This window comes from Sapajus apella, unplaced genomic scaffold (assembly GCF_009761245.1).
Source record: "Sapajus apella isolate SASKATOON/1434 unplaced genomic scaffold, GSC_monkey_1.0 scaffold92, whole genome shotgun sequence".
NCBI classification, from domain to species: Eukaryota; Metazoa; Chordata; class Mammalia; order Primates; family Cebidae; genus Sapajus; species Sapajus apella.
In genome coordinates, this window is record NW_022437032.1 from 5711001 (window position 1) to 5731014 (window position 20014).

General features: G+C 54.3%; 1 protein-coding gene across 1 annotated transcript in view; it reads left to right on the forward strand.

Moving 5' to 3' along the window:
- The first annotated feature begins 2749 nt into the window (after positions 1 to 2749).
- Positions 2750 to 20014, forward strand: part of LOC116535182 (transmembrane protein 189) — a 29497-nt gene continuing 12232 nt past the window's right edge. Inside the window, exons 1-2 of the mRNA XM_032256015.1 lie at positions 2750 to 2960; positions 12540 to 12659. Of these exons, the coding sequence (XP_032111906.1) occupies positions 2840 to 2960; positions 12540 to 12659 (241 nt within the window). The 5' untranslated portion in view covers positions 2750 to 2839. The remainder of the gene's footprint in view (positions 2961 to 12539; positions 12660 to 20014) is intronic.

The following is a 20014-nucleotide window of genomic DNA, read 5'->3' on the forward strand; positions in this document are numbered from 1 at the left end:
GACTCCCCAGCTCATTTTAAGTTAGTGACTCTCCCACATTTTTTTAGGGCTTGGATCAAATGTCATTTTCAGCCGGGCGCGGTGGCTCACGCCTGTAATCCCAGCACTTTGGGAGGCCGAGGCGGGTGGATCACGAGGTCGAGAGATCGAGACCATCCTGGTCAACACGGTGAAACCCCGTCTCTACTAAAAATACAAAAAATTAGCTGGGCATGGTGGTGCGTGCCTGTAATCCCAGCTACTCAGGAGGCTGAGGCAGGAGAATTGCCTGAACCCAGGAGGCGGAGGTTGCGGTGAGCCAAGATTGTGCCATTGCACTCCAGCCTGGGTAACAAGAGCAAAACTCTGTCTCAAAAAAAAAAAAAAAATGTCATTTTCTTGAACAGGGCTTCCCTAACCTCCACCCCCACCTCCCAAAACAGCAAGGATTCTGTCATGTTCGTGTTCCCAGCTGTTTTCCTGGGTCAGGTTGGTGTTTAATACCGGTGTTCAGTGAATGAATGAAGGAATGAGTTATCTGAGGCAGTCTGTCCATCAACCATCTGGTGCTGGCCACTGAGAGGGTCTCTGGATACCAGCAGCAACCAGCCACCCTATCCCGTTTGGAGGCTGTGGGACACAAGTAGAGAGTTTTAGAAGGTGTTTACCTGAAATCTGACATCCGGCACCCACCAAAGCCACCACCCCCTGCCTTAAGCTCCTGGGTTAAAAACTCCAACTGTTGAATTAACTGAGCTGTTAATAAATGATGCAAGACTAGCCAGGCTTGGTGGCTCATGCCTATGATCCCAGCACTTTGGGAGGCTGAGACGGGAGGATCACCTGAGATCAGGAGCACAAAACCAGCCTGGCCAACATGGCGAAACTCTGCGTCTACTAAAAATACAAAAATTAGCCGGGTGCAGTGGTGGGCGCCTGTAATCCCAGCTACTCGGGATGCTGAGGCCAAGGATTGCTTGAACCTGGGAGGCGGACGTTGCAGTGAATCGAGATTGCACCAGGGCACTCCAGATTGGGCAACAGAGCAAGACTCTATCTCAAAAAAAATAAATAAATAAATAAATAAATCATGCAAGACCAGACAGCTTCACCAGAATTCACCAGGACTGGGGCTGCAACCCGTCCCTGCCACTGGAAAGTGGCTTTTCCTTCCTGGGAGGAAGTGTGGGAAAGAAACGGAGGGAGCATAGCATAAAAAACGCGGGCCCTGATTGGCTGTGGCTGTCCAGGGGGAGAATCTGGATTCTGGAAGGGGATTTTACCTCCCTTCTCTGCTCCCCACAGCACCTCTCAGGACCTTCCACAGCCTCTAGGGTGGCTCCTATAAGATCACACTGTATGGATTTTTTTCTTTTTTTCTTTTTCTTTTTTTTTTTTTCCCCTGACAGTTTTGCTTTCGTCACCCAGGCTGGAGTGCAATGGTGCAATCTCAGGTCACCGCAACCTTCACCTCCCGGGTTCAAGCGATTCTCCTGCCTCAGTCTCCCAAGTAGCTGGGATTACAGGCATGTGCTGCGACACCCAGCTAATTTTTGTATTTTTTGTAGAGACGGGTTTCACCATGTTGGCCAGGCTGATCATAACCTCAGGTGGTCCGCCAGCCTCGGCCTCCCAAAGCGCTGGGATTACAGGCTTGAGCCACCACGCCAGGCCTGTATGGAATTTCTATGCGCAATTATTGTGTACTTTGTTGTCGGTTAGACCTGGGATAAATCTCCGCTGCTGTCAATTTATCTGCTAAAGTATTAAAGACATCTGGCTGAGCCTTAATTCATTCAACAAGCATTTATTGAGCTCTACCGTGTTCCAGTCCTGATCCTGGCATGGGGCTCAGCTGTCAGCAAAGCTGTTCTCTGCTCTCAGGAGCTTGCTCTCTGATGGGAGAGACAGGGACTGCAAGCTCATTGCCCACCACAAGCGCTGTGAAGACAAAACGGGGTGATGTCACAGTGACTGGAGGAGGGGGTACCTTTGAGCAGTGAGGTGGTGGGGGTGCTCTCTGAGGAGGCAGTACCATTGATGTTTAAGGGTCAAAGAAATGTTGCTCGTCTAGCTCTTGGTGAAGCGCCTGACAGATATTAAGCGCTCAGCCCATCTCATACTGACCCCAGCTGTCCTTTTCACTAGTGTACTGTCCTCTCCATCGGGAGAACGTGAACTGAGGGGGAATGCGGGGCAGGCTCGAGGTTTCTCTGGGCGCACAGCACAGAGTTGGCACACAGCTGATGAACACACGGCCACCGAAACCTCTGCACACAGTAGGGCTAGATAAACCAGCCCACGGTCCATTGGCCTCCCTAGAGAGCATCGTACAAAGTGCGGGCCAAATACTCCCTGGCCTCGGCCCCCGCCCTGGGCCGGCGCCCTGCCCTCGCGTTCCTTGTACACAGTGGGCGCTTAACGCTGCGGGCTCAAGAAATGCCCATTTCTGGGCCCAGCTTCGGCCCATTACATGGGCCCGTGAGCCGAGGCCGAGGTGGGCGACAACACGCTGCGAGTTCCCGGGGGGGGCGGGCGGGGGCTGGACCCGGTAGCCCGGCCGGGGCGGAGCGGGGCAGGCGGGCACGCGCCTCGGCCCCACGCTCCCGCGCCCAGCTGCGTCCAGCTGCAGCCCAGCCCCCGGCTCGCCGCGGTTGGCTGCGGCTCAGCGGCATCCGATTGGCCAGCGCGGCTGGGGCGCGGGCCCCGATTGGCTGTGACGCGCGGCCGAGCGAGGACCCCACCCGCGTCGCCGCCGCGCCCGGCGCTGGGCGGTCATTGGGCGGCGTGATCTCGCCGCGGTTCCGCGGCCCTGCCGCCGCCGCCAGCAGAGCGCACCGGGCGGGCCGGGCGGGTGGCCATGGCGGGCGCCGAGGACGGGCCGGGCCAGCAGCTGGAGCTGGACGAGGACGAGGCGGCCTGTTGCCGCTGGGGCGCGCAGCACGCCGGGGCCCGCGAGCTGGCTGCGCTATACTCGCCAGGTAAGACCTCCGAGCCCCCCTCCAGGCCTGCGGTCACCAGCCCGGGCTGCGGACAGCGACCCCAGATCGGAGCCCCAACCTCGGGCCCAGATGCCGAACTCCAGCCCGGGCTTCTAACTTGCAAATAGCGCCCCTAAGTCCGGGGACCCCACCCCAGCGTCACTTCCAAACCCAAGCCAGAACCTTGGCCCCGGCGGTTCCTGACTGCAAAGAGACTCCCCAGATCAAGAAACTACCCTGAGCTCTCTCTGGGCGACAAACGGAACTCCCTTCGGACCCGCAGATACGGAATCCTAGCCCCGGGGCATTCTCGATTGCGAAGAGTGCTCCTAGACTTAGAACCCCACCTCCCATCCCCCCAGGACCCATTCCAAGCCCAAAGCTGCCCTTCAGTTATAAGCACTGCCCTCGGGCCCCTAAAAGTGACACCTCATCCCGGGTTTCTCAGATCTGGAATCTAAACCCTAGTGTCTCCTCTGTGCCCTAGCCCAGGCCCTCGCTGCAAACAGGGGAATGTCAGCCCCTCCGCCCAGGGAACCCTACCTCAGGGGCTCTCAGCTGCAGAGTGCCCCCCACACCCTTCCCCCAAAACCCCATCCTAGTGATAGCTTCAGTGGCTACAGATGGAGATCCTTTCCCCAACCCTCAGTGGGGAGCATCAGCCCTCACCCCATATTCCTGGGTCCCAGGCAGTGAGTGGACTGAACGTCCCCCCCGTGTAAGCTCTCCTGTATATAAACCCCAACTCCAGTTCTTGCACCTCCCACACATCCATGTATTAGCCCCTTCCGTAGGACTTGGGACTGGAAACCCCATATTCCCCATACCAGATCATAAGTTGGAGCTCACGTCTCCCTCTCTGCCCCTTTCCCTCAGGCCTCGCTTTCTCCCTGGCTTCTTCCTCCTTTGCTCACTGTATACGCTCCAGCAAGCACTCCCCACCCCCATCTTCTCTGACTCCTTTGTGAGCCCTGGTTTTATTGTTTGGCCTCAGGAGGGCCCTTTATCCCCAGGGGTTAAGGAAGTGCCTTTGAGATCTCCAGGTTCAGGTGACTGGGAGGCCCCTCTGCCTGGGTGTCACCATCGCTTCAAGCTTTGTTTGTCAAACATCCTGGCATCCTTCCTTTTGCTGTGGGGCAGCCACCAAGCACCACACACAGCCCTTGCCTGGGGTGGGCCTGGGGTCACTAGCACCTTAGCTTCCTGACCTCACTGGCCTGGGTTCCGTGCTGTCCCTTCCTTAAGAGGCAGCATGACCATGGGCCATTTGCGTTTCCTCATTGGGTCCTAGACCACTCCATTCTCTGTGACTCTTCACACCTGACGTGGGCACCTGGTCCATACCACCATGGTTTCTTCAGGCCTATACCCAAGACACCCAGCCTATGGACTTAAAACCTCCCCTGGGGATAGGCCAGGGTTAACATCCCGACTCTGTGACTCAGCTGTGTGACCTGGTCCAAGCCACTTTCCATTTCTGTTTCCCCTTGGTTTCCTTGCAAGTTGAAGTTTACGTGCCCCTTAGTGTCAGGAAGTGGAAGTGAGATGATCCGCTGTGGTGCAGCACCTGGCATCCAGTAGGCACTCTCTGTTGTTAACACAGTCATCTGACCTTTGCTGCGGGGGATCCGCCTCACCTCTCTGGTCCTCAAACTTCCCACCTGGGAATTGAGGGTAAGGATGCAAGGGCCTCCCTCTTCAGTGTCCAGCTCTGCCTGCTCCTGTGAACCCCACCTACTTTCAGATAGCCCAAATCATTCCCAGGCATTCCGAGCCTCCCCAGGGACTGCCGTCTCCCCACTCCACCACGATCCATTGCATATCTGTCCATTTCTGGTTTCCCCAAGTACCCTTCACTCTCTGAAGAACAACCATGCCTGAATCAGAGTCTGCAGACAGCCTGATGCCCCAAATCTGCAGTCAAAGTCCTTTATCTCTTCCTGACCTGGAGGTGGAGGAGGAAACTTGCCAAACTAGTTTCTCCAAATTTCTTTTCACTGGGCTCTCTGCTTCTGTCCCCTCACTGTGTGATCTTGGGGAAGTACTTGACCCCTCTGGGCCTGATAAAATGAGAGACCAGGTTCAATGTTTATTGAACACCTATGTTCTAGGCTCTGGGGGGCAGAGTGGTGAACAAGACAGAAAAACATGGAGCTGGTCAGGTGCGGTGGCTTACTACTGTAATCCCAGCAGTTTGGGAGGCCTATGCGGGCAGATCACTTTAGGTCAGGAGTTCGAGACCAGCCTGGGCAAAACCCCAACTCTACTAAAAATACAGAAATTAGCTGGATGTGGTGGCAGGCGCTCATAATCCCAGCTACTTGTGAGGCTGAGGCAGGAGACTCACTTGAACCTAGGAGATGGAGTTTGCAGTGAGCCGAGACCACGCCACAACACTCCAGCCTGGATGACAGAGGGAGAGAGACTCTGTCTCAAAAAAAAGAAAAAGAGAAAAACGGAGCTGGCAGTTTAGTAGAGAGCCAAGCAATAAACTCAGCAGATAACGATCTCACATGCCCGGTGGTGGCAAGTGCCATGGAACAAATGTGTAGCTGGAGAGGGGGACCTGAAATGTTGGGGAAGGGCTGACATTTTAGAGAGGGGGCAGTGAAGGCCTTCCTGAGCAGGTGATATTGGGACGGAGGCCTGAAGGGAGGAAGGCAGGAGGGAGGGGGCTCTGAAGATACTTGAGGAAGGGTTGGTCCAGACCAGGGAAACAGCAAATGCAAAGGCCCTGAGTCAGGAACTTGCTGGGTACATTTAGGGAACTTGGAGGACACATGTAGGCTGGTGGGAAGAGTGGGAGAAGTTCCTGGGTTCTAGGAGTGGAATGTTTGAGATTACTGGGGCCGGAGGTGGTTTGGCATTGCGACAGCTGACACCCGTAATCATGGCAATCAACACTGCCGAGTTTGACTGGGCCCTCACTGTGCTGGGCCTTTTCCTCACCTGCTCTCAGTGCATCCTGTCTACAGCTGTGAGAGCTGTACCCTGATATTAATCCCATCCACAGAGGAGGAGGCTGCAACCCTCCCAACCCCCACCCCATGCATCTCTTCCTAAAGCTCGCCCTGATCGGGGTTAGGCCTTATCTGCCCTTGTCTGACGGGAAGGCTGGCAGGACAGGGACTGAACCTATTTGGTTTGTTTGAAGTGCTTGGCCCCTCATGAGCACCCAGTCCACCTTTGCCGGAACATTTCATGAGGCTTAGAAAATGGGAGGGGCTGCCTGAGGTCACAGGGCGGGGCAGCAGCAGGGCTAGGCCTGGAACCCCTGAGTCGGGGAGGGGCGGGGTGGAGGTGTACTAGGTTCTGTGTTATTACACCCCACTATCGAAGTCAGCCAGCCCGGGGAGAGTGTGCAGGAGTTAGTGGGGGCAAGTATTCAGGCCATCAGAACAGCATGTGTGTAGGGCAGGAGGCAGAGAATGGGCCTACTATGTATAGGGAGCTGTGAGTCGTTGAAACTGAGCAGCATGGGGTGGAGGGAATGGTGACAGGTATAGCAGGGAAGCAGCCTTTGCCTGATTCCACAGGCCCCAGGTGTCTGGCCCAGTGGCTGAGGCCTGGTCCTGCAGGACCCCAGAGCCATGAAGGGTTCTGTCTTGGGCTTGAGTTTCGCAGCAGCAGCCCACCTCATGCCAGATGCCAGGGTTTGTGAAGGGCCTGGCCAGCTTGGCAGGCCAGAGGGTGAGGCAGGTATCCAGCTTCCCAGGAGGTCCCAGCTGAAAGGCCATGTGTGTGCCACTTCTCAGGTGCCCCAGGCTTCAAGGGTGCAGCCTGGGGGTCCTTGATCCACCTGTCCCCCACCCAGGCCAACTGGGGGTGCCCCCTGCCCTGGGGATTACAGAGGGTCTTGGCACAGTGGGAGGGAAAGGTGGAGGGTGTCAGGAGCGCTGGGCGAGAGTCCCGGCCTGTACTCCCAAAGCTGAGCCTAGGGGTTCAGTCCCCCAAACGGGCCTTCTGGCTGTTTTTTGTTCCTTTTGTCTCTGTTTCTCATCTTTGTTGCTTTTGCTTTTTTTGTTTGTTTGTTTTTGAGACAAGGTTTTGCTCTGTTACCCAGGTAGAGTGCGGTGGAGCAATTATAGCTCATTGCAGCCTGAAACTTGTGAGTTCAAGTGATCCTCCTGCCTCGGCCTCCCAAAGTGCTGAGATTACAGGTGTGAGCCACCACGCCCAGCAAATTTTTATTTTTGTTTTTGTAGAGATAAGGTCTGGTTATGTTGCCAAGGCTGGTCTCCAACTCCTGGCCTCAATCGATCCTCCTACCTTTGCCTCCTAAAGTTCTGGGATTACAGACGTGAGCTGCGGTGCTCAGCCTGTTTCTCATCTTCACATGACTCTGATTCCTTATTTGTCTCTCATCTCTTCTTTGTCCCTCTGTCCATCTGTCTGTCACTCATTCCTGCCTTCTCTCTACCTCTTGTCCCCCACTCCCTGAGGCTGAGGGTCTGCTGGTGGCCAGGGGCCCTCAAAAGTCCAGCTTATTTGGGGCTTATCTCTACCTGCAACCAGAAGAGTTGGGCCTGCCAAGCCTTTGACTGCAGCCTGCCCCTGGAAAGCAAGATGACGAAGGCATGACCCAGACCTCTTCCTAGCCCTCCATTCTGCCACACAAGGCCAGCCCTTCCTCAGGCCGACAGGTGGCCACTACTGTTGGCTCAGATCTGTAACCCCTGCCAAGCCAGTGGCTGGCTCAGAAAGCAGGACCTCAGCACACAGCCAGAGGACAGCCAGGCCTCCTATGTCCTGAGCAGTTCCCCTCCCTGCCCCCGCCTCAGTCTGCCCATCTGTAAAGTGATGCAGTTTAGGCCAGCTGACCCCACAGGCCCTGCCAGGCTGATGGTCCATGCTGTGACTTTGGTGACTCTCAAATGACTTTGGACAAGCGCCTTCACCTCTCCAGGCCTAGCTTCTCTCTCTAAAGAATGGGACAGAGGGTCCCTAGCTCCAGCAGGTGGTGAGGGTTGCTGAAGTCATCTTAGCCCTGGGTACCTGGCATGTTCCAGGTGCTCAGTGAAGGCTACTTATGTTGTGCATGTTTTTTTCCCCCCAAGACAGAGTCTTGCGCTGTCGCCCGGGCTGGAGTGCAGTGGCATGATTTCAGCTCACTGCAACCTCCATCTCCCGGGTTCAAGTGATTCTTCTGGCTCAGCCTCCTAAGTAGCTGGGATTACAGGCACACGCCACCATGCCTGGCTGATTTTTGTATTCTCAGTAGAGACAGTTTCACCTGTTGTCCAGTCTGGTCTCGAACTCTTGACCTCGTGATCCGCCCACCTCAACCTCCCAAAGTGCTGGGATTTCAGGCATGAGCCACTGCGCCCAGCCGTAGTATATGTATTTTTTATGGATCAGAATTAATGTATTTGGTCTGCGGAAGGATCCAGTTTCCAGAGGCCAACGGGAGATGGAGTTCAGATGGAAAAATACTCAGATTTGGAGGGCTTTCTCCATGGCATGGGGAGAGAGCTGGATCGTCTTTGGTTTCAGGACACCCCGAACGTCCAGGCTAACGTGTGTCTCATTTATGAGTCTGGGATCCAAACCCAGCTCTGAACCTCAGTTTCCTTGTCTGAGAAATGAGATCACTCAGTTCCTTCCTTGAAGAGCTGAGACTTGAATGAGAGACCGTGCCTCTGGCTCAAAAACTCAGATGGCTGCAGGGGCCCAGCCAGGGCGCCACCAAATCAGGCCACCCAGTGTGAGACCACAGGGAAGGGAGAGGACGAGGGTGAACCTGGAGCTCGTACCCCATCGGACGGGAGTCGCCACTACTGTTCAGGCCTAGGTGGCCTGTGTTCTTGAGTGAAGCAGGAAATCAGGAATTTTATGTGACTTTTAAATGTAGCTCACTTTTTAAAACTGAAGGCAAAACATGCCAGAGGAGGCCAGTTTGCAACCTCTCTGATATGGGCCACACCCCAGCACATGACAGGTTTCAGTGGGTGTCAGCCATGGTTAGGGTAGCTGTTACTTGATTGCATTGCAGTCAGCTCTGCCCACTTCCTGTCCCTGTGGGCTGTGGGGCAGGCGTGCTGATGGAGAGGGCTCACCTGTTCTTTCCTCCTCACTGCTTCTCCGTGTTCTCCCACCCCACTCGCTCAAGGCTTTCTGCTTCTGAGCCCTGAGCCTTGGCTACAAACAAGAACCAGAAAGGGGAAGGCCTTGCGAGGCCTGATCATGGTGATCCCCAGGCTGGGGCGGCTGCTGGGGCGGTGGGGGTGCTGTGTACCCGAGGGAAACAGCCGTTGCCTGAGAATTGGGAAACTGGGAGATCTAGGCCCCTGTGACCTCTGCTCTGTGACCTCTGTTGAGTTCCTTGTCCTTCCTGGGCTTCAGTGTCCTTTTCTGTACAAAAAGGGCCAAGGGGATGTGACCCTGATGTGTCTGTCCCCTTTCCTTTCTGAGCCTTGGTCTTTTATGGGCCAGGGGAGGACAGCTGTCCTGGTTCTGGTTCAGGGTAGGTCAGGAGCTACCCTGTATGACCTTGGCAAGGCCCTCTCCCTCCCTGAGCCTTAGTTTCCCTGTCAGGACAGATGGGAGCCAGCACTTCTTCCCAAGGTGTGTAGGTGAGCGGCACCCAGAGACAAAGCCTTGGAGTCGTCTGGACAAGGCCTTCTCCCTCCCTGAGCCTCAGTTTCCCTATCAGGACAAACGGAGAGCCCAATACTGCCTTCCCAAAGTGTGTCCATGAGCAGCACCCAGAGATAAAGCCTTGGAGCTGTCCTTTAGGATTGTGGTTGGGAATTTGTTCATTCTGCAAGCATTTACGGAGGCAGGGCCCTGGTGAGTGAGCCACACATGGTTTCTGGGCCTCCCGACTTCACATTTAGGAAGGGGAAGACAAACATAGGCAAGGCCACAGGCATGAGCAATGGGCCTCATGTTGAGGGAGCGTGGAGTCAGAGGAGGCATCATGGATGGCTTCCTGGAAATGGAGGTTTCCAAGGTGAGATCTACAGGAACAGTGTCAGGTGTACAGGGAGTGACAGAAACAGCATGCACAAACCTAGAAAGAAGCAAGGATGGGCCAGGTGCGGTGACTCACGCCTTTAATCCCAGCACTTTGGGAGGCCAAGGCTGGCAGATCACCTGAGGTTAGGAGTTCAAGACCAGCCTGACCAACATGGAGAAACCCTGTCTCCACTAAAAAAAAAAAAAATACAAAAATTAGGCAGTCCTGGTGGCACATGCCTATAATCCCAGCTACTTGGGAGGCTGAGGCAGGAGGATCGCTTGAATCCCTGGGACGGAGGTTGTGGTGAGCCAAGATCGTGCCATTGCACTCCAGCCTGGGCAACAAAAGCGAAACTCCATCTCAAAAAAAAAAAGAAAAAGAGAGGACAGAAGCAGGAGGAGCCCTTCTTACCTCCTCTGGCCCTGACCCCTTCACAGGGACCTGTCTGGCCCCCTGACCCAGAATGTCGTCAAGGTGATAGGGTGATGGGGAATGAGGGGCAGCAGGAACAGGATAGAGCAGGGTGAGAGCCGGATCTTAGGAGGCAGACCCTCTGGCCGTGAAATTCTGGTCTGTGCTGACTGGTTGGGGTGGCTTTGGGCTACTTCTTTGACCTCTCAGTTTTCTCATCTGCAAAAGGGCATCACTTCAGCAGGCGTCCGGCAAGTAGTAACTGCTCAGTGTATTTTCAACACTCATGATAAAATTATTGTCATTAAAGGTCTTCTGTGCCTTTTGTAGCAGCTGCCTGGGGCATACCCTAGTCACATGTTCTGTCACCCACATGGTGTCTTTCTTTCTTTCTTTCTTTTCTTTTTCTTTCTTTCTTTCTTTCCTTCCTTCCTTCCTTCCTTCCTTCTTTCCTTCCTTCCTTCCTTCCTTCCTTCCTTCCTTCTCTCTCTCTCTCTCTCTCTCTCTCTTTCTTTCTTTCTTTCTTTCTTTCTCTCTCTTTTTCTTTTTTTTGAGATGGAGTCTCTTTCTGTTGCCTAGGCTGGAGTGCAATGGCACGATCTTGGCTCACTGCAACCTCCGCCTCCCGGATTCAAGCAATTCTCCTGCCTCAGCCTCCTGAATAGCTGGGATTACAGGCACCCACCACACCTGGCTAATTTTTGTTGTTGTTGTTGCTTTTGGTATTTTTAGTATAGATGGTGTTTCACCATGTTGGCCAGGCTGGTCTCGAACTCCTGGTCTCAGGTGGTCCTCCTGTCTCGGCCTCCCAAAGTGCTGGGATTACAGATTGTGAGCCACCATGCACAGCCCTCTTTTATTTATTTTAATTTACAATTAAAAGAAAACAAATGCGATATGCTAGTACTTTAAAAGGGAATAAGGGAAAAGCCAGACTTAACTATATAGATTTTTTTTTAACATAAATGGCTGCTATTTGGCACTTTGCTTTTTGCATTTACCAAGGTGTCCTGGACCCCTCTCCACATCCCCTTATAGATAACTGCCCAGGCGTGTTCCCAGCTTCAGATAATGTGGACGAATTCATTTGGCCAATCCCCAGGCAATGGCCACTTAGGTTATTTCCCAAGTTTTGACACCACAAATAAAGCTGCAGCTTGTCTGAGTTCACATGCCTATGAAAACTATGTGGCCAGCTGGGCGTGGTGAGTCACGCCTGTCATCTCAGCACTTTGGGAGGCTGAGGTGAGCAAATCACCTGAGGTCAGGAGTTTGAGACCAGCCTGACCAACATGGAGAAACCCCGTCTCTACAAAAATACAAAATTTGCTGGGTGTGGTGGTGCATGCCTGTAGTCCCAGCTACCCGGGAGGCTGAGGCAGGAGAATTGCTTGAACCCGGAGGCAGAGGTTGCTGTCAGCCTAGATCACGCCATTGTACTCCAGCCTGGGCAACAAGAGCAAAACTCCATCTCAAAAACAAAAAAAAATAAAAAGCAAAAAAAAAAGAAACTGTGGCAACACTTAAACAGATTTCACACCCAAAGCCTGACTTCCGGCTCCTCTTAGGAATCAGAAGCTCCGACTCCCTGGCCCGCACATCAGCTAGACCGCGGCCATCCTTTTAGAAGCCCCACTGTCCCCAGGGCCCTGTTTGTCCATCAATTCCTGACTCATTGTCTGGAGCCTGCTTGAGGGAGGCTGGGCAGGGTGGGAGCCACTGGGATTAAAGATTGTTTGTAGCTTCTGCCTCCAAATAATTACCTTCAAAAGGGGACACGTGAAACCACGAAGATTCTAGTTTAAAAAAAGAAAAAGAAGCTCATTAAAGTTCCCTTAGGTGTCCCCAGAGAGAGCCCAGAGGGGCCCAGGAGACCAGAGTTCTGGTCCTGTCTGTCAAAGAATTGGCCTATCAAAGAATTTGGCCCCTCTCTGAAGGGTCTGAAGGGCCCTAATTGGCCTATCAAAGAATTTGGCCCCTCTCTGAAGGGTCTGAAGGGCCCTATTCTTGATTTAATGCATCCAGCCCTGACTGTTTGACCTTGGGCAGGGCCTCAGTGACATCATCTGTGAAATGGGTACAGTCTGTAAGCTCAGCTTGTGGTTGGCACTGTAGATGCATTGAACACAGTTGTAAAGCGCCCGTGGGGCCCCGCTCTGCCCGGCTTTGACCCACCACCTGTTCCCTGTCGCCTCTACTCCTTGCAGGCAAGCGCTTCCAGGAGTGGTGCTGTGTGGTCCTGTGCTTCAGCCTCATCGCCCACAACCTGGTCCACCTCCTGCTGCTGGCCCGCTGGGAGCACACGCCCCTCGTCATACTGGGTGTCGGTGAGTACCTGAGGCACTGCTGCCTGCCTCAACTTCCCTAGGGCCCAGGGACCCACCGGGTAACTGGTGCACGTGTGTGTCCGCATGCATGGATGTGTGTGTGTGTGCTCACGTCCAGCGTGTGCTTGAGTACCCCGCCTCCGTATCTCAGTCGGCGGCACCTCCCTGCGGCCTGTCCATTGGGCCCAAAACCTGAACATGATCCTCAGTTCTTCTCTTCCTCTTACGTTCCACATCCAAACCATCAGCAAACGCTGTTAACTCTACTTCAGACCGCACGAGGAGTCCAGCCATTGCTCCATATCCTCATGGTCCCCACGCTGGACCAGCCACCATCCCCTCCCGCCTGGGCTGTTTCAGGAGCTTCCTTCCTGGTCTCCCTGCCTTCCCCTTTGCCCTGTGCTGTGCAGTCTCCACACAGCTAGCGGGAGCCTGCCAGAGCCCCAGGCAGATCATGCCACTCCCCCACTCTCATCTGCTGACACCTGCAGCTGTATAGAACAGCCAGTCCTCAGCGTACCTGCCCCAGTGTCCTCTCTCCACCCTCATGCTAGGTCACCCTGCACCTGCCACACTGGCCTCCTGGCTCCGCCTCCACCACCTACTCTTGGATGCATTCCTACTTCAGGGCTTTTGTATGTGCAGAAGTTCTCTATGCCTAGAACTCTTCCAGCAGACACCTACATGATTTGCTCCAGGTCTCTACTTAGATGTCACCTCCTCAGGGAATCCCTCCCTGATTGCCCTACAAAAAATAGCAGCCCTGGCCAGGGGTGGTGGCTCCTGACTGTAATCCCAGCACTTTGGGAGGCAGATCACTTGCTCTGGGCAACAGAGCAAGACTCCTGTCTCAAAATAGCAGCGCTGTCACACACTATCCCCTTTTCTGTTGTTACACTGGGTCCACGGTGTCTTTATTTGTTTATCATCTCTCTCTCCCAACTAAATTCACTGCCGCATCCCTAGCTCCAAGCCCCAGGCCTGGCACACAGCCGGTGCTCAGTGTTGTTTGAATCGGTGAGTGAGTGAATGAGGGAGCTGCTGTTTATTAGGACCTCCTGGGTGTTTTTCCATTGGTCACTCCTTACGCTAAGGTTGTCGTCATTTTCCAGATGAGGAAACTGAGGCTCACAGAGGGGACTAGCCCAGAGTCACACTTCAAGCTAGAGTACAACATAGTTTTGAATATACTGCCTCCACTCCCAGGCCCTGGATGACTCAGTTTCCTTCCTCTTCATGTGCCACCCGTCGCCTCCCCATCCCAGGCTTCCAGACTGAAGGGGGTTGGCTGTGCCCTTGGTCCTGCCTGGCCCTCCCTAAGGGTTCAACTCCCACAATCTCATTAAAAGCATTCTGGCCGCCTAAGCCAATAGTGCTCAGGCCAGCTATTTGAGCCATCTGGGTCTGGTGGGGTTGGCATATGCTGGGGGCAGGAGCCGTACCAGCTGGAGGGGATAGAGATTAACCTGTCCGTTGCTGAGAAGCCTGGCCTGCAGGAGCCAGCCTGTCCCCTGCCCCCAGGGATGGGAGGGACCTGTACCACCGGCCTCTCTGCCTCAAGCCCCGCATTCAAGGGCAGGAATATAGACAGCTTGAGCCTTGGAGCCTCATCTGGGGGTGGTTACGAGCAAGGCCTCTGCAGACCTGGGTTCATGTCCCAGCTCCACCACCTCCTGGCTGTGTGGCCTTGGGCAATTGTCATTGCACCTCTGAGCCTCATTTTCCACGGTGTAAAATAAGGCTACTGGCAGTACCCACCTCCTAAGGCTGTTGTGAGGACAAAATGCAGGTGTGCCGAGGTGCTGAGAAAACCAGTGACTTAGCAGAGGTGGAGAGGGGACATTACCTGCCAGACCACTGATCAAGCTTGCACCTCAGCCTCGCTGGTCGGCTTAGGGATGGGTGTTTTGTGAGCACCTACACTTTTCACTCTGTGCCACCCTAGTGAGGAGGTTCCCATCACCATCTGAGAGGCCAAGTAAGTCACATATTGGTCCTCCCCCAGGCAGCAGCAGAGTCAGAGATGGCAAATCCGGACCTTCCTGGCTCTCTAATGCCACCCTCAGGGTCTGTATAGCCTCCAGTTAACAGTGGGAGGCCAGGCCGTTCGCAGCAGCAGGCCCAGCTGGGGCAATGGATGGGCTGGGTCAGAGACCAGGTATGTGCCATGCAGGCTGGGAGGGGGGATGTCCCAGGCAGGTCACTGTCTTTCTTCCCTGGTTGGGACCTGAGCTTCCAGCCACAGCCCAGGAAATCTCTGGCTTTCAAGGCTGCACAGCGCCAGCTTCCCCATTCCACACCTTTCCCTCTGGGCTGATAAGAGCAGACAATCCCCTGATAGTGGTGTTTGCACAGTCCCTAATCGATTTAAATAGCCGCCTGATTTGTGTGTTAACATGTAGACAGTCAGGGCACCGTGCCAGCCTGCAGAGCCTGCCCCCTGCCCCTCACTATCTCCCCAGAGGTTCCGTTGTCCCAGGCAGGCCCCAGGAATCAAGGAAGGCTGAAGCGTGAAAAGGTGTTGAGTTAATAAACACAGAGACACGTGATGCAACACTGGCACGCAAAATCGAGCTAACGGAATAGGCAGGGAAGGCCTCTCTGAAAAGAGACCTGAAGGAGGTGAGGGAGGGGCTGTGCAGAGATCTGGAGGAGGGGCATCCTAGGCACAGGGAAGGGCAAACACAAAGGCCCCGAGGTTGGCACGTGCCTCGTGTGCTTGGGGAATAGAGCAAGGCCACTGTGGCTGGAGGAAACTGATCAAAGGAAAATTGTGGCAGCCCAGAGAGGCATTGGAAGCAGATGTTGTGGGGCCTTGAGGCTTTGGTCTGGATGTGGGGTCATGAAAAGCCATTGGTGAGTTTCCCACAGGGAGCTGACATCATTGGATACAGAGGGGAAGATGGCTGGTGGTGGGGACAGCCAGGGAGGAGGCACCTGCCATGGTCCAGCCACGTGAAGATGGCAGCCCAGACCCGAGGGCGGCCCAGACCTGGGTGGAACAGGGGAGATGGTGATGAGTTGTCAAGTTCTGGATGAGCTGTGAAAGGTGAGCTGCCAGGATGTGCTTCCAGGTTGGCTGTGGGGGCGAGAAAGGGAAGAGCTAGCTTGACTCCAAGGTTTCTCTCTTGAGAGATGGAAGGGATGAAGCTGTGATTCACAGAGATGGAGAGAGGCTGGCAGGGCAGGCCTGAGGGAGATGCTCGAGATGGCCACTGGTGAGCTAAGGAGAGGTGTCGCGCAGCAAACTTGAAATCCAGGTCTGGAGGCAGGGAGAGGTGGCTGGAAATGGCAATCTGGGGGTCCAACCTGTTGTAGTGGTTCACACCTGTCATCCAGCACTTTGGAACGGTAAAACCCTGTCTCCGCTAAAAATACAAAAATTAGCTGGGCACAGTGGTGGGCACCTATAATTCCAGCTACCTGGGAGGCTAAGGCAGGGGAGTCACTTGAATCCGGGAGGTGGAGGTTGCAGTGAGCCAAGATCGTGCCACTGTACTCCAGCCTGGGAGACGGAGCAAGACTCCATTTGGGGGAAAAAAAAAAAAAAAAAAAAAGAGGCCAGACTCAGTGGCTCACCCCTGTAATCCCAGCACTTTGGGTGGCTGAGGTGGGTGGATCACCTGAGGTCCGGAGTTCGAGACCAGCCTAACCAACATGGAGAAACCCATCTCTACTAAAAATACAAAATTAGCCAGGCATGGTGGCACATGCCTATAATCCCAGCTACTCAGGAGGCTGAGGCAGGAGAATCGCTTGAACCTGGGAGGCAGAGGTTGCGGTGAGCCAGGATTGCACCATTACACTCCAGCCTGGGCGACAAGGGAATCTCCGTCTCCAAAAAGAATAAAAAAAGAAATCTGGGGTCACCTGTGTCGAGGTAGACCTCTTCATCTAGGCTAGCTGAGCACCCCCAGGGGCTGAGTCCCCAGGGTTTCCAGGCTGGGGAGGAGGAAGAGCCAGCAATGGAGGCTGGGATGGCACTGCCAGGGAGACCAGGGAGGGCTTGCAGGGCCCAAGAGGAGAATGTGTTTCCAGGAGTCTTGGGGGTCAACTGGGAACAGCCACCGAGTGGACCAGCAAGGTGGGCAGTAAAGGAACCTTTGAATTTAGCCATGTGGAGGTCATCAGCCACCTTGACAAGCACCTCATTTTTATGAATGAGTGGGTGAACAAGTGAAGGCCATGGGAACCCTGAGCTTTGGTTCCACGTGGAGGAGGGAAGGAAGAGTGTTTGTGTTGTGAGTCATCCCTTAAAGAGCAGTCAGAGTCCTCCGTGGACTTTGGGAGAGGGTGTTCTGGGCAGAGGGCACAGTGAGTCCACAGGTCGGAGAGGGGGTCAGAGAAGTCAGGAGGCATCGGGTGGTGGCCCGCCCTGTGGGTGGAGATGGAATCTGGATCTGACTGAGCTGAAAGGCGGTGAAGACAGGACTGGGACCCAGGACCACAGCCCATGGGCTTGCCCTCAGGGCATTCACTTGCGCCCTCAGCCACGCTTTCCATCTCCATGCGAGGCCTTTGAGGTGGGCAGGGAGGGGTGAGGAAGTCCCAGCTGGGTGACCTCTGGGGAAGTGGAAGCCCCCAGGTGCCCAGAGTCTGCTTCAAGGTCCCCTGTGAGTCACAGTAGCCTGGAGTGAGCCATCTCCCATCCCTCTCCTTGTTTCAGTGTTCTGCAGAGAGGGGTGGTAACCAGGCCAAAGCTGTCCCCAGGGGGAGCCGGCTGCCAGCTGCTACCACCCCAGAGCTGGGACAAAGAGGCTTCTGTGTGCCTGTCTGCCACCCCTGCCCCCATTAAAGCAGCCTCAGACAGCAGCCTGGAGTCACTGCCACCAGCAGAGGCCCCAGGATCACAAAACCAGGGGGAGGGCTCCTCAACTCCTAAAATAATTCCTGCCTTCTGTCCAAAGCACTCACCCCTCCCTGCTGGGCACCCTGCAGGTGCCCGGGCCTGGCCATTGGACAGATGGCAAGACTGAGGCTCAGCAGAGAACTCACTGGAGCAGCGTCAGGGGGAGGCTTGCTGCGTCATGGAACCCACCGGGCTCTTCACCCAGTGGCCTATTTTATTAACTTCTTGTAGTGAAGGGAGGTAAATGTCCCCATCCTCCATTCCTGGGTGTGAAGGCTCCCTAACCCTAACCCTAAGGCTGCATCATCCTGAATGACTCTATCGAGTCTCTGGCTACTCACCAGCAGCCCTGCCTTGCCCCTGCCACCGTGTGACCTTGGCCGGTCCTTACCCTCCTCTGGAAGGTGGGAATGGGGTGGGGCCTGTTACTGTGGACATGAAGTGAGATCGTACACTTTTTGAAAAATAGACTTTATTTTTTAGAGCAAGTTTTCAATTTATAGAAAGACGGGGCTGATAGTACAGAGAGTCCCCATATGTCTGGGCACACAGCTTCCTTCATTATTCACATCTGAAATCTTACTTAATAGGGTACATTTGTTACAGTGTGTGCCAGTGTGGATACACTTTCATGCTGGAGCCCGTAGCTTATTCAGACTGCCTTAGTTCTTTCCTAACGTCCTTCTTCTGTCCCTGGATCCCACCCAGGGTACCACGTGGCATTTAGTGGTCATGTCCCTTCAGGCTCCTCTTGTCCATGAGTTTCCAAGACTTGCCTTATTTTCAGTGACCTTGGCGGTTTTGAGGAGTGCTAGTCAGATGTGTTATAGGCCGCCCCTCTGTTGGTATCTGTCTGATGTTTTTCTCAAGATTAGACTGGGTTTATGGGTTATGAGGAAAGTTCAGAAGTAAAGTGCCATTGTCATCACATCATAGCAGAAGTACAGACTGTCAACATGACTTATCACTGGGATGACTTTGGTCCCCTGGCTAAGGTAGCAGCCGTCAGAGTACTCCACGGTAAAGGTACTGTCGGCCAGTGCAGTGGCTCAGCCTGTAATCCCAGCACTTTGGGAGGCACTTCAGGATTTGTGGGTGGTCATGAGCTCAGGAGTTCACTGGTCAGTCTGCACAACGTAGTGAGATCCTTGTCACTACAAACAATTTTAAAAATTAGCAGAGTGTGGTGGCACATGCCTGTAGTCCCAGCTATTCGGGAGGCTGAGGTGGGAAGATCACTTGAGCCCGGGAGGTCAAGGCTGCAGTGAGCTGTGATGGCCCCACCACACTCCAGTCTGGGCCACAGTGGGAGACCCTGTCACAATAAAACAAACAAAAAAAGTTACTCTGCTCCCCTCGACCCACCTTTTCTTTTGAGATGAAGTCTTCCTCTGTCACCCAGGCTGGAGTGCAGTGACTCGGTCACAACTCACTGCAGCCTCAACCTCCCAGGCTCAAGCAGTCCTCCCACATCAGCCTCCAGCTAGGAACGTAGGCACCTGCTACCACACCTGGCTAATTTTCTTATTTTATGTACAGACAGGGTTTTGATATGTCAGTATTGAACTCTGGGACTCAAGCAATCCTCCCACCTTGGCCTCCCAAAGTGCTGGGATTATAGGCATGAGCCACTGTGCCCAGCCTTCCTCCCCTTAGTTTTTTTTTTTTTTTCTTTTCTGTTTTTTTTTTTGTGAGACGGAGTCTCGCTCTGTCACCCAGGCTGGAGTGCAGTGACACGATCTCGGCTCACTGCAACCTCAACCTCCCGGGTTCAAGGGGTTCTGCTGCCTCAGCCTCCCGAATAGCTGGGACTACAGGCACACACCACCATGCCCAGCTAATTTTTGTGTTTTTAGTAGAGACGGAGTTTCACCATGTTGGCCAGGATGGTCTCAATCTCTTGACCTCATGATTCCCCCCACCTTGGCCTCCCAAAGTGCTGGGATTACAGGTGTGAGCCACCGCACCTGGCCCCCTTTTTTTTTGAGACGGGGTCTCACCCTGTTGCCCAGGCTGGACTGCAGTGGCACAATCTTGGCTCACTGTTACCTCCTCCTTCCAGGTTCAAGCAGTTCTCCTGCCTCAGCCTCCCAAGTAGCTGAGATTACAGGCCTGCGTCACCATGGCCCAGCTCATTTTTGTATTTTTAGTAGAAAGGGGATTTCACCACGTAGGCCAGCTGGTCTAGAGCTCTAGACCTCAAGTGACCTGGCCGCCTCAGCCTCCCAAAGTGCTGGGATTTCAGGTATGAGCCACCATGCCCGGCCTCCCTCCTCTGTCATCCTGTGCTCTGTTTGGAAGGTCACTGTACACAACCCACACTTAAGGAATGGGAAGCTATGCTCCCAGCAATGCACTTTTTACCACTTGACAAAGCCCCGGTACACAGCGTTAGCCCAAGTACTGTTTTCTCATCTGTATCGTTGCTATTTGTTTGTTTTTTTTTTTTTTTTTTTGAGACGGAGTTTCGCTCTTGTTACCCAGGCTGGAGTGCAATGGCGCGATC